The sequence below is a fragment of the Lepeophtheirus salmonis genome, chromosome 8 (genome assembly GCF_016086655.4).
Source record: "Lepeophtheirus salmonis chromosome 8, UVic_Lsal_1.4, whole genome shotgun sequence".
Lineage (NCBI taxonomy): Eukaryota > Metazoa > Arthropoda > Copepoda > Siphonostomatoida > Caligidae > Lepeophtheirus > Lepeophtheirus salmonis.
In genome coordinates, this window is record NC_052138.2 from 22,870,759 (window position 1) to 22,889,488 (window position 18,730).

The 18,730-nt window shown below is 30.0% G+C and overlaps 2 protein-coding genes and 2 long non-coding RNA genes across 5 annotated transcripts in view; 3 read left to right on the forward strand and 1 right to left on the reverse strand.

Moving 5' to 3' along the window:
• The window catches only part of sli (slit guidance ligand), a 388,150-nt gene that overhangs the window by 121,064 nt on the left and 248,356 nt on the right, over positions 1–18,730 (forward strand). The gene's annotated exons all lie outside the window — the stretch shown is intronic.
• Positions 2,000–4,286, reverse strand: Sbp2 (SECIS-binding protein 2). Of its 2 annotated transcripts, XM_040717938.2 has the most exons (4): positions 3,725–4,279; positions 3,587–3,665; positions 2,754–3,519; positions 2,000–2,689 (listed from the first exon to the last, which is right to left on the reverse strand). In XM_040717938.2, the coding sequence occupies exons 3-4, from the start codon at positions 3,162–3,164 to the stop codon at positions 2,522–2,524; spliced, it is 579 nt and encodes a 192-aa protein (XP_040573872.1). In that variant the 5' UTR covers positions 3,165–3,519; positions 3,587–3,665; positions 3,725–4,279; the 3' UTR covers positions 2,000–2,521. The 2 variants fall into 2 exon arrangements, with proteins under 2 accessions (XP_040573872.1, XP_071746467.1); XM_071890366.1 differs by lacking the exon at positions 2,000–2,689 and having other exon boundaries at positions 3,364–3,519; positions 3,725–4,286.
• LOC121122869 (uncharacterized) lies at positions 4,369–7,939 on the forward strand. Its single transcript, XR_005865862.2, has 3 exons — positions 4,369–5,351; positions 5,420–5,683; positions 6,038–7,939. It is a non-coding gene; the product is annotated as an uncharacterized lncRNA (long non-coding RNA).
• LOC121123740 (uncharacterized) lies at positions 13,016–18,159 on the forward strand. The gene is made up of 3 exons (XR_011781604.1): positions 13,016–13,868; positions 13,981–14,039; positions 17,872–18,159. It is a non-coding gene; the product is annotated as an uncharacterized lncRNA (long non-coding RNA).

Here is an 18,730-nt window from a genome sequence, read left to right on the forward strand (position 1 = left end):
TTTAATTTGTTCTCTCGCTAAAATACAACCAAGAAATGTAGTCACTAGAAAATTTGGCCTAAAATTGAATTTGCTCATTTTCATAAATGAACATCCTCCCCTTATTATATTTACTAAGCAAAGTTTTCCTATCTATGTAGGCCTCATTTTTGATTGTGTTCTTAATATTTCATATCATCTGACTAATTGTTTAAAAAAATAACAATGTAGTAATAAGCTTGTGTAGCTAAAAAAAATAAGAAATCGTAATCAATAATGTAATCCAACCAATTAGCAGTATGCCTCTTGGAGAACATCTTAGCTGTCATGACCTTCCATTAGATTAGCTCCGAGTTACTAAGAGATAAAATATCACTTCGTATCTTGTAAGCAATTACACTGATGTCGATCCTCAATTCTACTTTGAGTCCAACAAGGACTTACAAAAATATCTCCCTAACAGATCCCAAGTGTTGCTATTCATATTTTACATACTAATGATTACTTTATAATTAGATGTTCCCTTTTCAGGACTAACGATAATTGTCAATTCATAACAGGCTTAAAAAAATAATGTTCAGATTGCAAACATAGAGGGAAAAAAATATATACATGTGACAAAGTAGGGGAGAGTGAGGACCTTGTTACACTGTCAATAACTTTAAAATGTAAAGTTATCCAACCAACCAGTTCTTATAGAAAATTGCATGTCTTCTTTTGTTTATCAAATCAACATAAACCCCGGGTTGGCTAATGCTTACAGTTATAGATAATTTTGACACAAAGAGTAAACATTTTAGGCATGTGTTTGTTGAGATATATTTCTATTATAAAAGATGATATTTTAGTTTTACTTAATTAAATGTCATAGTCTAGCATACTGTTCAATTAATTAACATACTTGTAATATATTATTAGTTTCAATATTCAGTTCACATCATTTATTCTGATTCCAACACTATGGACACACCATTTTTATTATATATACTCGTACTATATATATGTATAAATATATTATATTTAATTATGTTTTTTTTCTTCTGTAATCATGTTATACTTATGTTATCAATCACGGTAAATAGAAAAAAAAATATTTTTTCCCATTTTATTATTAACTATGCCCTATTTCTGTAATGTCTTACTTGTTTATCTCATTTATGTAATTTTAAGTATTTACTTTCTGCTCACAATCTGAAATAAAAAGTAAAATATATGATCGAATATAATGGCTGTTTTTACATCTTTCCTCCTGTTGTAACATGTCTAATCCTACCCTGTATCATGTCTTCTCCTGCTGCATCCTACTTTTGCTTAGTTTCGAAAACGCCAATAAATGGCTATTAATTATTGCACTACATCAAAAATACTTTGGAATTATTTGTCTTCGATAACTACCTATGTCATGTTGCCCGGGTGTTGAATTATCTTTAAAATTGCGAAACTTATGACAGTTTAAAAGAAAAGAAGATTTTCTATAACATATATCCTCAGTCTCCCCTGGGAAAGATTTTTTTACTGCATTCAACTTTGCTATGCTTTAGGGATGGTATTTTTGACAAAACAACGATAAATTTAGTTGAGTGATTTTTTCCTCCGGATTTTAATATTTAATAAGTAATAGTATACCAACATAACAACTATATTAAAACTTTCACGATCATACTATTTATTCTCTGTCTGTTAAATTAAGCTAAGCGGCCAAATAAAACTCCTTGTCATCTCAATATTTTTCTTCATTTACTACAAAATAGTATAGCGCACTTATAAGGTCATATTTTATACGACCCTGCCCATACTCCCCCATTATTTGGTGGTCAGTGTGTCATTGACACATGATGGGACACCCATCAATGATTGAATGACGCTCCACAATTTTTTTATGGTGAAACCGGTCAGTGTCCCAAAAAGGGTATCAGCACGGTGATTGAGACACCTTGTTATTATTTTTTTTACAAATGGGAAGCACTTATGTTTCTAATTACTGGGGGAAAATATTATTGTCTAATAATCAACTAATTAATAATGGGTAATTCTTTTTTTGTATATATTTTCCTAAAATTAGATAAAGTCGTCAAGAAAAATACATATTCAAGACAATAACAAATTATTTTATTAAAAAATATCACATAAGATAATGCAGGGCCTAGCATAATATATTTACGTTTCGAAACTTATTGCCAAATAGACATAACAATTTATTTAGAAAATATAAAGATATTCTGTAAACACTACAATCATTTTCATCTATGCCTTTAAATAATGTAGTAATTTTAATCTATTCAAATCAAATATTGAACTAAATCATGTATATATAATCTGTACTCACTGAAGAGCTTTTTTAAATATAGTTAACAATTCACGTTCAAAACAGTCTAATGGTCTATTTGAAAGAACATTTTTTGAAAAATAAACAGATGCATTTGGAAAATCTGTCATGGCATGCAAATGAATTTAGTTCTCTCATTTGACTAGTTTTCAAAAACTTGATAGAAGGAAAATTGTATTGTATGATTGAAATCATAGTCTGAATTTAGCCAACACACTATAACTTTAGCAATTCCACCATTTTCTTATTAAGAGAATCAACTTTTGGGATGATATTTTCTTTTAAATCATCCATTTTGGAAAAATTGGATGTGGATATGCCAGCTTTTTTCTCATATTCCTCCTTCAGTCCCGGAATCAAGTTCTTAATTTTGTTAAAGTTTTCCTGCAAAGAATAAATGAAAATAGTTATTATTTATTGCAAAAAATCAAATAAGAAAATGATTTACATTGGACCCGTCATAATTCAAGATACCGATGCAAGCTACAGGAGTCTTCCTATAAGTAATATAACCCAACTTCCATTTAGTATGAGAGAATATTACAGGAATTGATCTTTGTTGCGCATATTTTTTAATTTCTGTAACGATGTCATCGAGACCTCCTTCACTTTTGATGGGCTCTAAATTGGAGGCTATGATCACGAGTTTTACATAAGACAACGCCACAAGTTTTTTAGTTTCTTTAAGCCCCAAAACATAACGTCGATTCGCTTTAGCTTTTACAGGATTCTCTGTATATGCTCGATCCTGCCATCGTATTATGTCCTGCACCATTTTACAAACATACTCATCTAATTCATTATTCAGCATATGATCACAATAGTCTCTAAATTTTCTAGTATGAATTGTGGATTTCATTGAATTATTTCTATCAGTTATAGGTATATTTTGATGAACAGGTATTTCTTTTGAATCATTTACGTCAACTATTTCATCACGAGTTGTTGTATCATTCGGAATTTGGGACGTTCCCAACGTTGTTTCATCAGGAATGAATGTATTTGATTCTCTTATATCCCGCCGGAGGGGATTTTTCCTTTAAAATAATCCTTTTCAATTTTCCAGGTCTTTTCTTTTTTTGTCTCAATTTTTGTTTTTTGCCCAAGTGAACTGGAGCAGATGAGTCCAATTTATTTTTTATTTTATGTAGGAAGTTATTTTTGACAATTTTAGATGAAGTGACTTTTAATTTCTTAAGGCTGGACTGCTTCACCTATGATATAAATATAACATTTGGACATGAATATAGACTGTATACAGGATGTTTACAGTTCATGTACCTTAACTACAGGATCAAATTCCATCACCAAGGGTTGGCCGACTTTCTTTTTTTACTAATTTAGCAGAGGAATCGAGGTTCTGAAAAGAAAAGGAAGAAGTAATTAAAAGATCATTCTATTTGTGAATACACCTATTACTGGAGGAAAAGGAGGAGTCTCAGCCTTAGACACATGCTCCTTTTTAATAATAGAGGCTGATTCATGAGAAGAAGACAGATTGTCATTTTGATTCCCACTCCTTGGACTAGAATTCAAAGTAGGAAAGACTTCATTGTACAAATTCCAGGAGGGTTTCTGATTGCTATTTTGTTTTTTTCTTCCGGGTAAAGCTTGAACAACTGTTATTTTGGAATCCTTTGGAGCAAGCATCTCTACTCTTTTCTGTTCTTCTTTCCGCATTCTTTTGGCCTCTTTTGCACGAGCTCTTCGAAGTTTTCGTTCATGAATTCTTTTCTCCTGTTCGTGTGGACTCAAAGATGGTTCCATGGATTCTGTTGACATTGTGTTCTTATTGGATTTACCGACAATTGTCCACTCCGACTGATCCTCAATATTCGACATATTTGATGATACAACTGATTAGTGATTAATTATGCAACTTGAACTTAGTTGTTAAAACTATTAGCAATGAAACGGGTATTACTATTTCATTTCATTAAAAATTTGTATAAATAATTTCAATATATTTACATTGATGTTGTTTGCTGACAAATGACGTCACGACTCACGATGGATAGGAATGATGAGAGCCCGGGGAAGAGCGCGCCCTATCTTCAAAACATATAACCTCAAATTTGACATTATTTAATATTTATTAATATAAATAAATGATTAAATTTAATCGGCAATCTAAATCTATTAATTTCTATATAATTGATAAGGATATGTATTCGTTGACTCCAATGAATGTATAGTAATACTTATTATTGATCAACATTTGCATCCTGGGCAACCTCGTAGAAAACCGTCTCCCTACAGAACTAATCAACCTATTATTATTTATTTTACTAGGACTAGTATCATAGATTAGTTTAACGTTTCGATAGTTGTTCAAAATGCCTCGAAAGGCTAAAGTTAAAGGTAATCATGAGAATAAGGCTGGGTAATCGCGCATACCAAAAAACATCACTATTCAAACTAAGCAAGAGATACTAGCGGGGTTTGAAAGTGGAAAGAAAGAAATGGAGTTGGCTCGTTCCCACGATCTTCATGAATCCACGATAAGGACCATAAGAAAAAATAAACACCAGATTGAGCTTACTGGCAATATTAATAAAACTGACCATTTTTTATACGATTGGATTACTCATCCGTCAAAAAAGGATTCAGTCTTACCTCTCACAATGTTCAAAATAAAGCTATTGCTAGTATATTTGAGAGTATTAAAAATGAAGAATAATCAGATAGTGCTTCGTGTTTAAATTTTGACGCCAGCGAGTCTTGGTTGAGAAAATTCCTTCAGAAATTCAATATACAATATCTAATACCGTAAGAAAAAGCTACGAATACGACGGATGTAAAGGATCTATTTGAAACCGTTAACCATGAAGAAAATCAGAAAATTGAATCAGATCCAGTAGAAATGTTAGTGAATGAAAATAGTTTAATTACAGCGGTTGAAAAGCTACAAAAACTTTCGTGTATATTGAGAAAAGCTAATGAACTAAAAAATGCAGTTGCAGACTTTGAGGAAGACGAAAAACGAAAGAAAGCCTTTCAAACAAATGTTGATGGAATGATTAGTTATTACGGGGACATTTATGAGGTACTACAAAAATAAATATGAAAATTAAATAATATTGGTCAACTTCATAATTTTTTTAAATTTACAAGATATTTCAGGCTCTGTGCATCTTCTTGAAAGTTGAGGGCCCAAAGACTTTGATATATATATATAATTACATATTGTTATATGTTGAATGACCAACAGTCCTAATTTTCCCGGACATGTTCTGTTTTTACATCCTGTTGAGAACGTCCGGAAGACGTTATATAAATTCATGAAATGACCGGATTATTATGGGTTAAGTCGATTTTACCAATATAAAAAGATTACATGTTTGTGCAAAACAAGACGGTTCCCTAATTTAATGTACAGTATGTATTTTCTCTAATAATATAAAAATATTAAATAAGTAATATTAAATATTAAAAAAATCAAAATCAATTTTTTTATGAAAAAAATCTAAGATAATAAATAAGAATCAAAATTTATAATTAAATTTTACTCATTTAAAAATATTTACCCTCTTTTTCTAAAAACGACACTATATGGCCGATTCATGTCCTTTTTTAATGTAAATTCTCAAAAAGTGGGGTGACCATGGAGCCTTCTCATGTATTTATACCTAATAAAAATATATAGTGATGTAGCCACACTTACATAATTAATTAATTTATTTATATATTATCTTTCCATTTATAATACTAATTATATTTACTTATTGTTAGTCATGTACGTATAATTCTCATCTGTATTATTTTACGACTACGTTTGTGCAATTCCATGAAGCTGGTAGTCATCATGGATTTCAGGCAACTTTGAAAAAATTATAAAGAATATACAACTTTGCTGAGTCTGGAGTAAATTAAGCTATTAGAAAAGTGGTCATGTTGTGTTCTGTATATCAGTAAACAAAGATAACGAAATATCCAAAAAGGGAAATATATACGTTGAGGGATAACAGTCTAGTGGAACAAAGTGCTCGGAATTTGAATCAGCTAATTCGAGCGAACCGATGAAATTTGGTTGAGTATTTATCTCTCTGATTACTACAAATGAGAGCAATCGAATCTTCATACTCTAAGTACACTCCTGCAGAACACACGTTTTGAGAAAACCCTGTCGTGCCTAACTGGAATATTAGTAAAACATTCATCAGCAAAGATTTAAGAAAAAACAACCGTATTTGGGTTACACGCTGATAAGTGATAAGATCGTTGCTCTGTACACAGGACCCTACACCGTTTTGTAATGAAATCCTTCTACATTTAAGGTAAAAACGGGGGAGGATGTCTCTATTAGTATGGGGGGGGGGAATAGACAAATAACATTTTAATTTTATAAAATACAGTTTTAATGACGACATATAAAAGGTCAACTTTTTCTAAATCATTATTTTAGCGTTTGTAATTTTACTTTAAAATTCAAAGTTATGAAATTCAGCAACTTAACTTTAGAATTGAAACTTCTGAATCCCTTTACAAATAGAGAATGTCGTTAAAAAATACATTTTGAAATAGCTATAAAGGTCGAAAAACGTCCTTTAAAGACTTAAAATTTACTAACATAATTTTTTCATTAAAATATACAGAAGATCGAATTACTAAAAACCCTAAAAATTAGACACCATTTTGCACACGCTAAAATACAAATTTACCAAAAATTGACCTTTTTTATAACCTTTGCCTTTTTTTTAAAACCTTAAAACTGAATTTTATAATTTAAAAATGTTATATAACTATTGCTTTTAGCATAAAAAGGCTTTGATGATCAAGAAATACGCGAGTTTCTTCTTATTACTTTGAAAATAGATTAAAAAAATACGCATTCATGGGTGAGAAAGTAATTTTGCGGTAAGAGGGGGGTTTTGGGCGGATTCTTGTTTCCAGCGTTCTTAAAAGATCATTTTTAATCCGAAAGTTTGGCTAAAATTTAATTTGCTCATTTTTACAAATTAACACCCCCTAAGTATTAGTAGAATCAAGCCAGGTATTGGAAATATATGTAGAAGGGCAAAAATGATTTTATAATTTTAGGGGGAAATTATTGTAGCTCCACTTAGATTGTACAAGGTAGACCTAAGAGACAAAATCTCAATCTTCTACACAACATAATAATGGTTTGGACCGTGTAGTGTTGAATCGGTATAAAAAATTGAAAAGACTGCAGTCCTATCAGTACGGTCCTAATACAATTTGTCAGTCCTAGAACCGGTCCTTCTCGGTCTTTTATGGTAACTAAAACACCTCAAATGACTTAGTTACTAACATTGTCCTTTCAGCTGTTCAATATAACCTCTTTCAAGAGACATGATAACTGAAATTTAAAGTAAGAAGTGTGTGGCTAGAAATTATTCTTATAGAATCTACCTATCCTTTATTTTTTTGGTCCTTAGGATCGTTGTGTGGTACAAAAGATCTGATTGATAAAAAAATAAATAATGACTGAAAGAGGGAGGGGGAAGACTGATTAGGCTATCAGTTCTAAGGCCGATCCACCACTATATAAGGGCAAACTTATACAATGAACCCGACTGATTTCTAGACCGAACCTTTTATTTGAACCGTCTCGACCGAGGAACTCTTTTAAAGGACCAAATTAGTTCTGTCCAAAAAAAAAGAAAAAGAAAATTATAAGAGTCCCAAACCAGTCTAGAACTTCAAGAGCGAAATCCAATTCGAGTATCTATATGTACATAATTAAAAACGAAACCCATTTTAAATTTTGATTCAGAGCTTTGAGCACGTGTCTTTCGCTTTCCTAACTAAAAAAAAGTATATATTATGCTTGAATGAAATTAAAAACACATCCCACTCGGCACTTAAAATTTCCCCCTTCACAACAAAAGCCCTGGAAATGACTTTAAAAAAGCCTGGTTTTACATATTTTAAAGTATAATTTAAATAAGATTTTTTTTTTTTGGGGGGAATGTTGTAGGTAAATAATAGTACAAGGAGTCAAGCACAGGATAACGGCCATATATTTATGCAAATACCTACACGCTATTATTATTTTCATTTCTAAGGAGCTCATTCCCCTTGTTTGTCATAACTCATAACTAACAAAAAATAACAAGGAATAATACTACGTAGGTTTTTTCTTCCTCGAAGTAAATAAATATTTATATATACAAAAATCTAATGGGAATAACATTTTCAAAAAAACTATAATTAATTATAGGTACCATTATAAGAAAAATATGTTTTTTTTCTCTAACTTTAATTTAATTAGCACAAGGAGTACTAAAGTACATTTTCCAGACAATTATGAGTCCCAAAAAGAGTTTTTCTGAAGAATTATGTTACTTTATCTGGGAGCCCTGCTCGTTTTTGTTTTGGAAGAGAAAAAGTTGAGTTTTTTTTTTTATAGAGCTTCCTCGTGGAGACTGTTTGACATAATTATAATTAGTGTAGTAAAAAGAAATCACTTATTTTCCCAATAGGTGGCTTTAGTAATGAGTATCTAGCGTTGTATAAGTGCTAACAGTTTAGCTAGATGGCGTTAGAAATATAAGATTTCTTACAGTTTTGTGATTGTTCCTCTCAGTATTGCTTGAGCACGCGTCAAAGATGTAGACCAGCAAAGAGAAAATACGCCATAGTTTACATTTTTCTTGTAAAAATGCAAAAATGCAAGCAAAATGGCTGAAAATGGGAATATTGTTTATGGTCCTGATATTGTAAGAGCCCATCACGTGCAATTTTGGTTTCGTCGGTAATTTTGATGTCAAAGATAAACCATGCTCTGGACGGCCAATTGTCGAAAATGTGGATAAAATAATGGAAATTGTCAAGTCCAACCGTCACTAAGCACGGTTTTGTTTGCCAAGGATATAAACATGAATAAAAAAAAATCCCTTAAAAATAATCGACATCTTTTTATTACACCTATCAATTTTATTAATAGTAATAAAATTGATTATTTAATTAATGGATTAATGCTTAATTATAAATCTTTTAACATGTAATCATCTTGAAATATATTCGTTGTTCAAGAGGATTTTTATTCACGTTCCTTATTGAAGGCACCGTCTATGACCGGAGTGAAATGCTTGAAGTTACACGTGAGCCGGAGCAAAGGCAGTCTCAGAGACAGATGGCATATGAGAAGCCTTACTACTAGATATATATAAAATATGACCTAAATGTTTGCGATATTTTTTCTAGTTGGTAATCTGAGTAGTATTTTTTTAATTTCCCTAGCTGATATCATTATTCTTGAAGAGAGAAAATCTAAAGTAATCACTGGTTATTGTGCTAATGAAAGAGGATGAGTTACAATTGAGGAATTGCTGGGAAGTTATACGTGTTAGCCTTTGTTGGACTCAGAGTAAGATTGAGGATCGGCATTATAGTCATTCCTTCTTATTTTCGTATGGACAAGGAGTGTGATTTGTGTTTATTTCCATCCTCTCAAAGCTGCTTGCAGCTGATGTGATAAAACGTCATGGCAGCTAAGCTGCTCTTCACTAAAACATTATTAAAATTGTCAAGATTACTCCGTTAGTTTTCGTTTCTTTTACATAACGCCTGGGTATATCTAATACAACTCAACTATTTTATACAAATTATATGTATATAATTTATCTAATGTTGCTTGACAAAATTTTCTGAAATTAAATATAATTAAGTCAATTTTTTGACTAATATGTAATTTATATTTTAAAGGAAAAAAATAACAACAATTTAAATATGTTTCTTATCCAAGGTTTGTTTACAGATTAAATTACCTATTTGACTTATTTATAATTTCAGAACGTTTCACGCAACCTTTTTATTGGTTATTTATTCAATATTTCATAAGAAAATTAAAAGTTAAACAAAAAAAAAATTTATGTCGACATTTTTTTGACAGCAAAACTTTTGAAGTTGTATAATAATTATGAATTGGCTTTAATATAAAATAATTAAAAAAAATATCCAAAAAGTATTAGTTTCTAAAAATATTCTTGTATGATTAAACACATTTTGTAGGAACTGAATTCAAGATAAGACAGAGATTTATTGCTTCGAATTCGGGATTGTTTTTATGAATAGTTGTTTAATTTTCATCTATATACTTATTAAACTTATTTCACGGTTAAATATGGCTTTGAATAAAAAATATATTCTAAAAAAATAATCATATAAAAAAAAAACACTGGACTGTTTTATAGTGGCAGAAAGGACTCTATAACTAAACCTAAATTCGGCAGAGTAGAAATATGGGTTCTGTAATTATTCAATAATCTTCTTGTAATAAATGTTGTTAATTTCCTTTCTATTTTCAATTGTTCTTAATGTCTTTGAAAGCCAGCGGTGTACAATACATTCAATATAGGACCACTTGTATAAATATTTTTGTTTAAAAAAACAAAAATTAAATTTCATTTATTAAATTTTTTGTTAAAGATTTTTAAATACTAATTTTTTTTTCAAAATCTACAGCTATTTACAAAAAAATTACAAAAATTTACGATTGTTCACATAAAATTACATTTTTTGGCATTTAATTTAAAAAATTAAATGCATTTTTTTTTCTAAATCCACAGCTGTTCAATTAAAGTTAATTATTTTGGAATTTTTTTTCAAAAATCTACAGCATTTCAGATGAAATTAAATTTTTTAGAAAAAACGTTTCAGAAATTAAATTTCATATAGTTTTGTTTTTTCAATAAGCTTTGTGTTCCTCATTAAAATTTCAATAAATGCTATTTAATTCTTTTTTTTGCAAAATTAGTTAAAAAAAGCATTTTTTTTTTTTTTCGCAAATTTCGAATTATTTGAAGTTTATAAAACAACTAATATTATTAATACATATATGTATGTACCTATATATTATAGAGGCTCCATTTTATTATAATTCTCACCAGGACCGAAAGGGTCTAAACATTAAGAAGAAATACCATTCACCTAATCAATGTGTTTTCTTGGTCTCTTTTTGGCGCGATAACTCCGTGTAACCTATTGCTAGTATATGTACTCGTATATATTGAAAATTTAATCTCAATTTCATTTTTTCAATCGAATTGAATAATATTTGATATGTCGCAGGACCTATTATTGAAAAATATAAAAAATGAAATTTCAAATATGTCGCTCAATCCAACTCTAAGTTCTGAGCTCCTTTTCATAGTGAATTTGATCGAAAATCGTATTGAAGACCTTTGCATTTTGGATTGTAGTTCGTCAACTATTCAATAGATGGATACATATAATATATCATTTGATAGCTATTGAGCTATAAAACTAAATTCTTTTTACGATTTTAAAAACGATATTAAATAATATGTATGACCTAGACTATATTTTTTGAAATATTTCCAACATCATATTATCTGATTTTGAACTTTTTTATCGGAGCAAGATAAAAAAAAATATCTCATTCTTAAAAAAAGATATTAGTGGAAGGTCTATGGGTTTGAGCGATGTTAGAGGTTTAATTCATTTATATATACAAAAATATCGATAGTACTTGGCATTACCCAGAGTAGTTAAGTTTCGGCTAAAAGACAAATTTTGCTTTCATGATGCATTTTATATAACTCCCCAAGAAATTTTCAATGTTACTCTCCATTTTTCATTGGCACACTCACACGTAACTACTCAATACTTATATCAATTCATATATTGTATCTCCCGAAGTAAAATTATTTTTAAATTGATGTCAAACCTCGGGAGACATGTTAGGTTTAGTGATTAAATTTTTGTCATCATTATTAATAATATGTCTATTACAGTTTAAAAAAAGAAGATAGAAATAGGACATGAGTAAACTAATAAATATATATTACCCGCAAGGGTCTGTGACAGTTTGTAGCTTGGGGATGTAACATAATTTTTTCACAGTGACCCTTATGGGAGTAACATACCTATCTACTATAATATAATATTATAGTTGTATGTATGTTTGTTTGTCCACAAATAAAAAGCCTAACCAGGTTATTTATTTAAAAAAAACGGAGACTGATACAGCTCTTAAAAATAAAATAAAAGTTATTCAGAATTTTGAGTTACCTACCTAAGGCTATGTTAAATTCTGATCAGACCAGGTTCCTGGGCTCTGGAGGGCAAGTTTTTTTTAGCTAATGAGTTGATTTTTATAATAAAACAAGATTGGTTCCCTTTGTCTCAAAGTTTTTTTAAGGTACAGGTTGTCGATTCAAAAATGCAACAAAACTTATTTTCTAAATTCTGTAGTTATTCAAAGCATTAATAAAATAATTCGAAATAAAATATATAATACGGGTAGGTCCTCAAATTTTTATAATATTATCTTGCAAGGAGTTGCATTATTTTGTCACAAGACAGCGCTACTCTCTGTCGCTTTGTTTACGAACGAATATAAGTAAACAACGCTCATTCCTAGTATTGTGTCGTTCTTTATTTAGACTTAGAACTGCAGTCCAGTCGCATCCTGTTTAGTCCAATCCACCTCTTCAGTCCTTACAGAAGGTAAAATAGATCATTTGTGACGTCATTGAGGGTTTTTACTTTAAAAAAAAAATTATTCCGTTATATAGTAGAATAAATTATATAATTCATTAACAATATAATAAGCTTGTAATATATTTTTTTGCTGAACATATGTATATCTTATTTAGCCTAATAAACCATTGATATTTTTATTAAAAATTAGAAGGACCGACAGTTAAGGACCGGTTCCAAGGACCGATAGTTCTAAGGACCGACTTTTTAAGAACTGGTCCCAATGATCGCCATTGTTAAGGACCGATAGGACCTGTCCTAAGACTGACTCGACGGTACAGAATAAATAAGGACCAACACAACACTACGAGACATGCCTGATTAAGAAACCTGCAAACGAACTCATAATGTTTCTTTATTGTTGTTGTTGGCATACACATTATCCATACGATGGATGATGTTGTTGCATTTATTTTCTAATCACGGAATCTCGACATTTTATCAAGATTGCATGATCTGTCAAAAACATTATACGTTCATTTATGTAATATGTATGCACTAATACATAATCATATATTAATTAACTTATTTCATGAGAAAAACAATGAGTTTATTTGACGTAACATGAAGAGGTTAGATGCATACATATGTAAATACAAGCAGAGGTACGAGTAATACGTTATTCAAATTGAAAAGACAGTATATTAGCTATGGTCGTCTTAGGAAGAATAATAAGATAAGGAAAAAATTCATTTCTCTTTATTAATGTAAGTACTAAAAGTCATAGGTATAAGTATATCAAAACACACTAATATATTACATGTTATATATTAAGAGTGTTCGCTATTTTTTAAAGTTGAACCAATTCAAAATTATCATGGATCATGAGATGTGTTAGGTGATTATTAAAAATTATTTTTTCTTTTCTTATTTATAATAAGATTTTTTTCTTTTTCTAATTTCATCTCATTTTGAAATACTACCGGAACGCTGGAACTTTACCGAATGGAGGGGAACGGGTTTTGATGGCACAGGAAAAAAATAATTAGGAGATCATTACCTAAACACATCTCATGATCCATGATAATTTTGAATTTGGTCAACTTTAATAAATAGCGAAAACTCTATGTACTATATATGCATGGACTTTAAGGTGGGTGTGCTTATTTTTCTTTCATCTTAATATATATTAACGTATGGGCTGAAAAGTCCCAGACTTCACGCATAGATGGCACTATTTTTTTAAAAATTCACCTCATTTTCAGTTAGTACCAACCTTTAAAAGACAGCTGTCAAAATTGCATGCCAATCTCTTCTTTAGTTTGTGAGTTAATCTTTTTTTTATGCTTATTTTAGTATTTCCAAAGCAATATATCAAAAACAATTTCGTGTTTAAATTTTACACTGCTTCTTGATGGAAAAAATATCCTTCAAGCTTAGCAATGCCTTGAAAAGTGTTATGGGGACTCCTCTCTATAAAGCGAATAAAAAAATTAATAAAAAAATTGAAAAAAGTCAATTTTGAACGGAAAAAAACGTATTTTCTTTGTTAAACCAGGAACTTTTCCGCCCATGTGTTATATTGCTGATAGGTATTTTATTAGCTTAAAAGAATTTTTTCATCTTATCCACTTTGTCACTTGACTTTTTTCCCCCCTTTTTTCCTCTGTCATTTTTTCTCGACACCAGGAAAAAGTTGTGTATTGCAATAAAAAAATAATTTTGTCTCAAGTATGAGCTCGAGGAAGTGGGTTTCCAAAGTTCTTTTCCAATACATATAGGGAAAATCGGGTGAACTTGAATGCTGCGTGAGAACAGACACTCGATTTGTTCAAAAAGTATACGCATTAAACTTGTCTGTTACAGTTCAAACACGTATATAGGTAGAACAGTCAATCCTTTTGTGTTAAATTTTTGGGTGTGAGATGTACGTGCTATGATTAGAAGGGAATGCTAGAGGGAGGTGGTTCCAGAAGTACCCTAACCAACAATAAAGAACAAAAATTTTGAGGATTTTTTTTTTTTCAATATAATCTCCTTTCAGTACCCTACAAAAATTCTGCTTTGTTGCTGTGAAACTTTCCTGACAGCTCAATTAAAACTTTTTCACAAACATTCAATTGAAACTTCTTTGGAAAACTTTTTTTGCTCGAGTGTGAGGAAACGCGGTACTCATATTGTACACAGCTCTCTCATGTCCAAATTTTCAGATAATATAAAATGTACCGCACTTTTTGAAATGGCCACAATATTTGTTAGTTCGTGTACTTTTAGTCGACGATCCACCAGTGTTGCTTTGTGGGTTTTCTTCGCAAACTTCTGGAATTCCCACTCCATTTGGTCCACCATTGCGATGCACGTCTTAGCCGATCGTACGGCCTTGTTTAATTTAGTTAGCCAAAATTTTATTTTTTTAAATGAAGGTACTGACTCAAGCAGAGTAAATCCAAGTTTTGCTTTTATATTGGTTGGCTTTACACATAAGGAATACTAAATATCAAATATTAAACAACGTGGGGCCTTCAAGCTGGAAATATCTGCTTTATTGATTGTGTACCTTCTTATACAGTATTTTTTTAAAGCAATTACCGACATCTTTTAGTCAGGCTGGGTACTTCTGGAAACCCCCTCTTAGTGTTACCCTCTACCTAGTTTGGGGCGTCCTGTAGCCCCTCAAATGGAGAAATTTAAAAAATATCACTTCTATAGAAAAAAAATTAAAAAATATTTTCTAAGAAAAGGGCATTGAGGAAAAAAAAATTGATTTTCCTTAATAAAAAAAAGGTCATTGAAGCAAAAAATATCTTTAAGAACATTTTTCTTAATAAAATGTCCTTTGTTGTGGAAAAAAACCAAACCCCCTAAAATAAAATCCTGTGGACGTCCCTGCAGGTGTAAATTTTAGTCAGTTTCTTACACTTTTATTTTCCACAACTCCTTATTCAATATTACTATATTGAATAAAACTATTACTAGGGATGTGAAAATGGACTAAATCTTTGTGAGTGTAAATCAAAAAGAAAAGTATAAGTTGTCCTCTTTGATAAACGACATATCTCCTGACAAAGATACCTATAAAAACTATATTGCTCCTTGCTTGCTAATACGTCTGAATGTTTAAAATAGGGGTAAATATTTAATAACATTACTAATATCTTACAGATTATGTACATATATTTTAGAAAAATAAATTATGCTGCGGAAGATTTTGACAATTTTTACATCCTTAACTATTATCGATACTCCTTCTTTGATGAAAAACAACTTTTTCGTATATTTTGTGAGTTACGATAAATTATTTAAATATTAGCATTGTGGGTTGATTTCGTACCCAATCTATTTTAGACCCTAAAATGTGTCGACAGAAAAAAATTACTGATATTATTTTTTTTACAATAATCATATGAGTAACATATTAAAAACTGATCATAATCAATCTATGAATGAGTAAAATATTGATAAAGTAGATTTGATTTTGATGGTTTAAAGATAGAACAAGTAGACTGTACGATATCACCCAACGTTTGGCTGACTTAGAACACACTGTCAGCTTTTTGCGGAAAGAAAACCAATGATGGTACAAAAAAAAAAAAAAAAAAAAAAAAATTGTAAGTAAATGTAGCCAAATAGCTCTTCTTAAATATGCAGCTAACTTGTGAGAATACGCAAGTACAAAAAATCATCTGGTTCTCCCTTAAATTTTTATATGTTTATTTTTCATATTAATTTTTTTTTTCTAAGGATGACTAATTCTATTTACTCTAGCGAAAAGACGATATTACTCTACTTATTTTTATGAAGAGTAATTATTTAACATACTATATATTGATGATTATTAATTGTAATTGTCATGGTAGAAAAAATTTATATAATATTGTTTTGTTCATGATGCATAATGATGAAAATGCCACAATATTTAACAGCAAATACAAAATTTGATTTTTGGAATAAATTATTTTTCAAGTATAAGAACGAAATTGAAGGCATTTAATTATGATGGGTTAAAATACGAGTTAAGTTTATCTAGGAATGAAATTTCTGACTATAGTTGCTAAAAATCAACAAAATATGTATAAATAAAGTGTCAACGGAATTTAATACATTTAATCGTTCTGAAATTTGTCATAAAATAGTCTTTCATAGTATTATAAATATATAATTAACGTTTTAATATCCTAATACAGTCAACTAAAAGATAATGTTTCTAGAATATTCCTACATTTAGCCGACACATACTGTCGTCATAATAAGAATCCCTGATCATTAATAAAGACTTATTTGTGTCTCACTTCCACATAAGTTTCTTTTATCCATGCAAATTTAGCCTTATATTTTTGATCGATGATATTACAATAGTTGCGATAATTGAGTCTTTACTTCTAACATTCTAATGTTCGAACCCCTCTAATCTACATAGAATATAGATGGCTACAGTCTATATAAGAAATCAGTTCTAAATTCAATAGCATTAAAATGTAAATAAATGGAGATTAAAATGTATTAATTAAACTAAACTCCTTAGCGATCTATAATAATGATGTTTTACAATCAATTAACTTCAGATGGAAGTAAATAATTAATTCAAAAATATGGGCCCGGAGAAAAGATAAATGTGAAAGCCCTTCTATTTTTTTTCGAATTACGTTTTTTTTCTAAAAAAAAGAAGATTTTATTTTTAAAATGGTCTGTCTTAGAGAAAAGCCCGAGCCTTATTTTGCCTTTTTTTTGATGGTTTATTTTTTTTAACGTGTTATTTTGGAAAATATATTTATTGATATGTTTAAAAGGATCTTTATTTTCAAGAAATTCCTTTTTGTATTAAGTCAAATCAACGTGTATATCAAGGTTAATAGAAATAAAAGGTTATACCATAACACGTGTACTACTGATGCTTGACTTCCACCACGCTTTTTAATAGTGACGTCATAGAAAATGATTGGTTACATGTTTTTCAACATCTGCCTGTCTTGCCCAGTAGTTGCTACGATAAATCAAATAGAAAATTCTATAAAGTCCGATTATATGATAGTCTAACTTTGTATTTATATTAACCTTGGTGTACATAGTTATCCAATGCGGGACTTAGAGCAAGTGCCCCTCTAAAATTTGCCCTGCTTAAGTGGAACTTAGTCAATTAATTTTTTTATAACCCTCAGACTCAAAACCATATGGGCCCGGACTTGACGTCGACTCGGAACCCTATGGATAGAGAATGGTAGTCATTTGGGCTCAGAGTTAATTCAATCGTGATTAAAATTTATGAAGAAAACCAAACTTCTTAACAAAAAAAAAAAAAAAAAAAAAATGATGGATGATGGTCGTGGTTTTTAAATTATGCATCATGGTGTGAATGAATCGAAGATGGAATTAAATAATTTAAAAATATGTACCTAGGTAGTTGCCATGTATTGACAAGATTTAGAGCTGATTATATATGTGTTGTGTACAAGTGGTAACTTGTAAATGCAAGCTGTACAAGTTGCAACCAAAATATGAGATGAATAATTATAAACGAAGGATTTTGAGCACTTAAAATGATGATAAAACAATATTTGAATATTCCACTGATAACACAGGGAAATAATTAGGCAAGATGAATTTTGTATAAATTTATTAAAGACAATAATTGAATTTATCTATAAGCGCAAAATCCAAAACTGATATGAATTTTTCTCTCAGTCATCTGAATTCTGAAATATCTGAGATTATAATGGTTCAGGACTATTATCGTTCAGAGTCATTTTTTAACCTTAAAACAATCACTTTTAATTTGGGGATTGTTTTAAGGGTAAGTCATAAAATACAACCTCAAGTCTAGCCCTGGTAAATTTGTTGATATATGACAAGAGTCAATTTGAAAATAGAAGCGAGAATAATTATAAATATGTTATTTTTCTCGATTTTGTCAACCAAAATTGAACAATTAGGAAAATTACTCGAATAATTTTGAAAAGAACCAAAACTATCAGGATCTAAAATTAGGATCCGAAATCCATCATTAAATAAAAGACAACC

Excerpts from the sequence above, each read along its gene's own strand:
- Sbp2 (XM_040717938.2), bottom strand. The coding sequence starts at position 3,164 with ATGAAATCCACAATTCATACTAGAAAATTTAGAGACTATTGTGATCAT. Across the intron at positions 2,690-2,753 it reads TGAATTATGACGGGTCCAAT|GAAAACTTTAACAAAATTAA; the intron begins GTAAATCATTTT and ends TATTCTTTGCAG.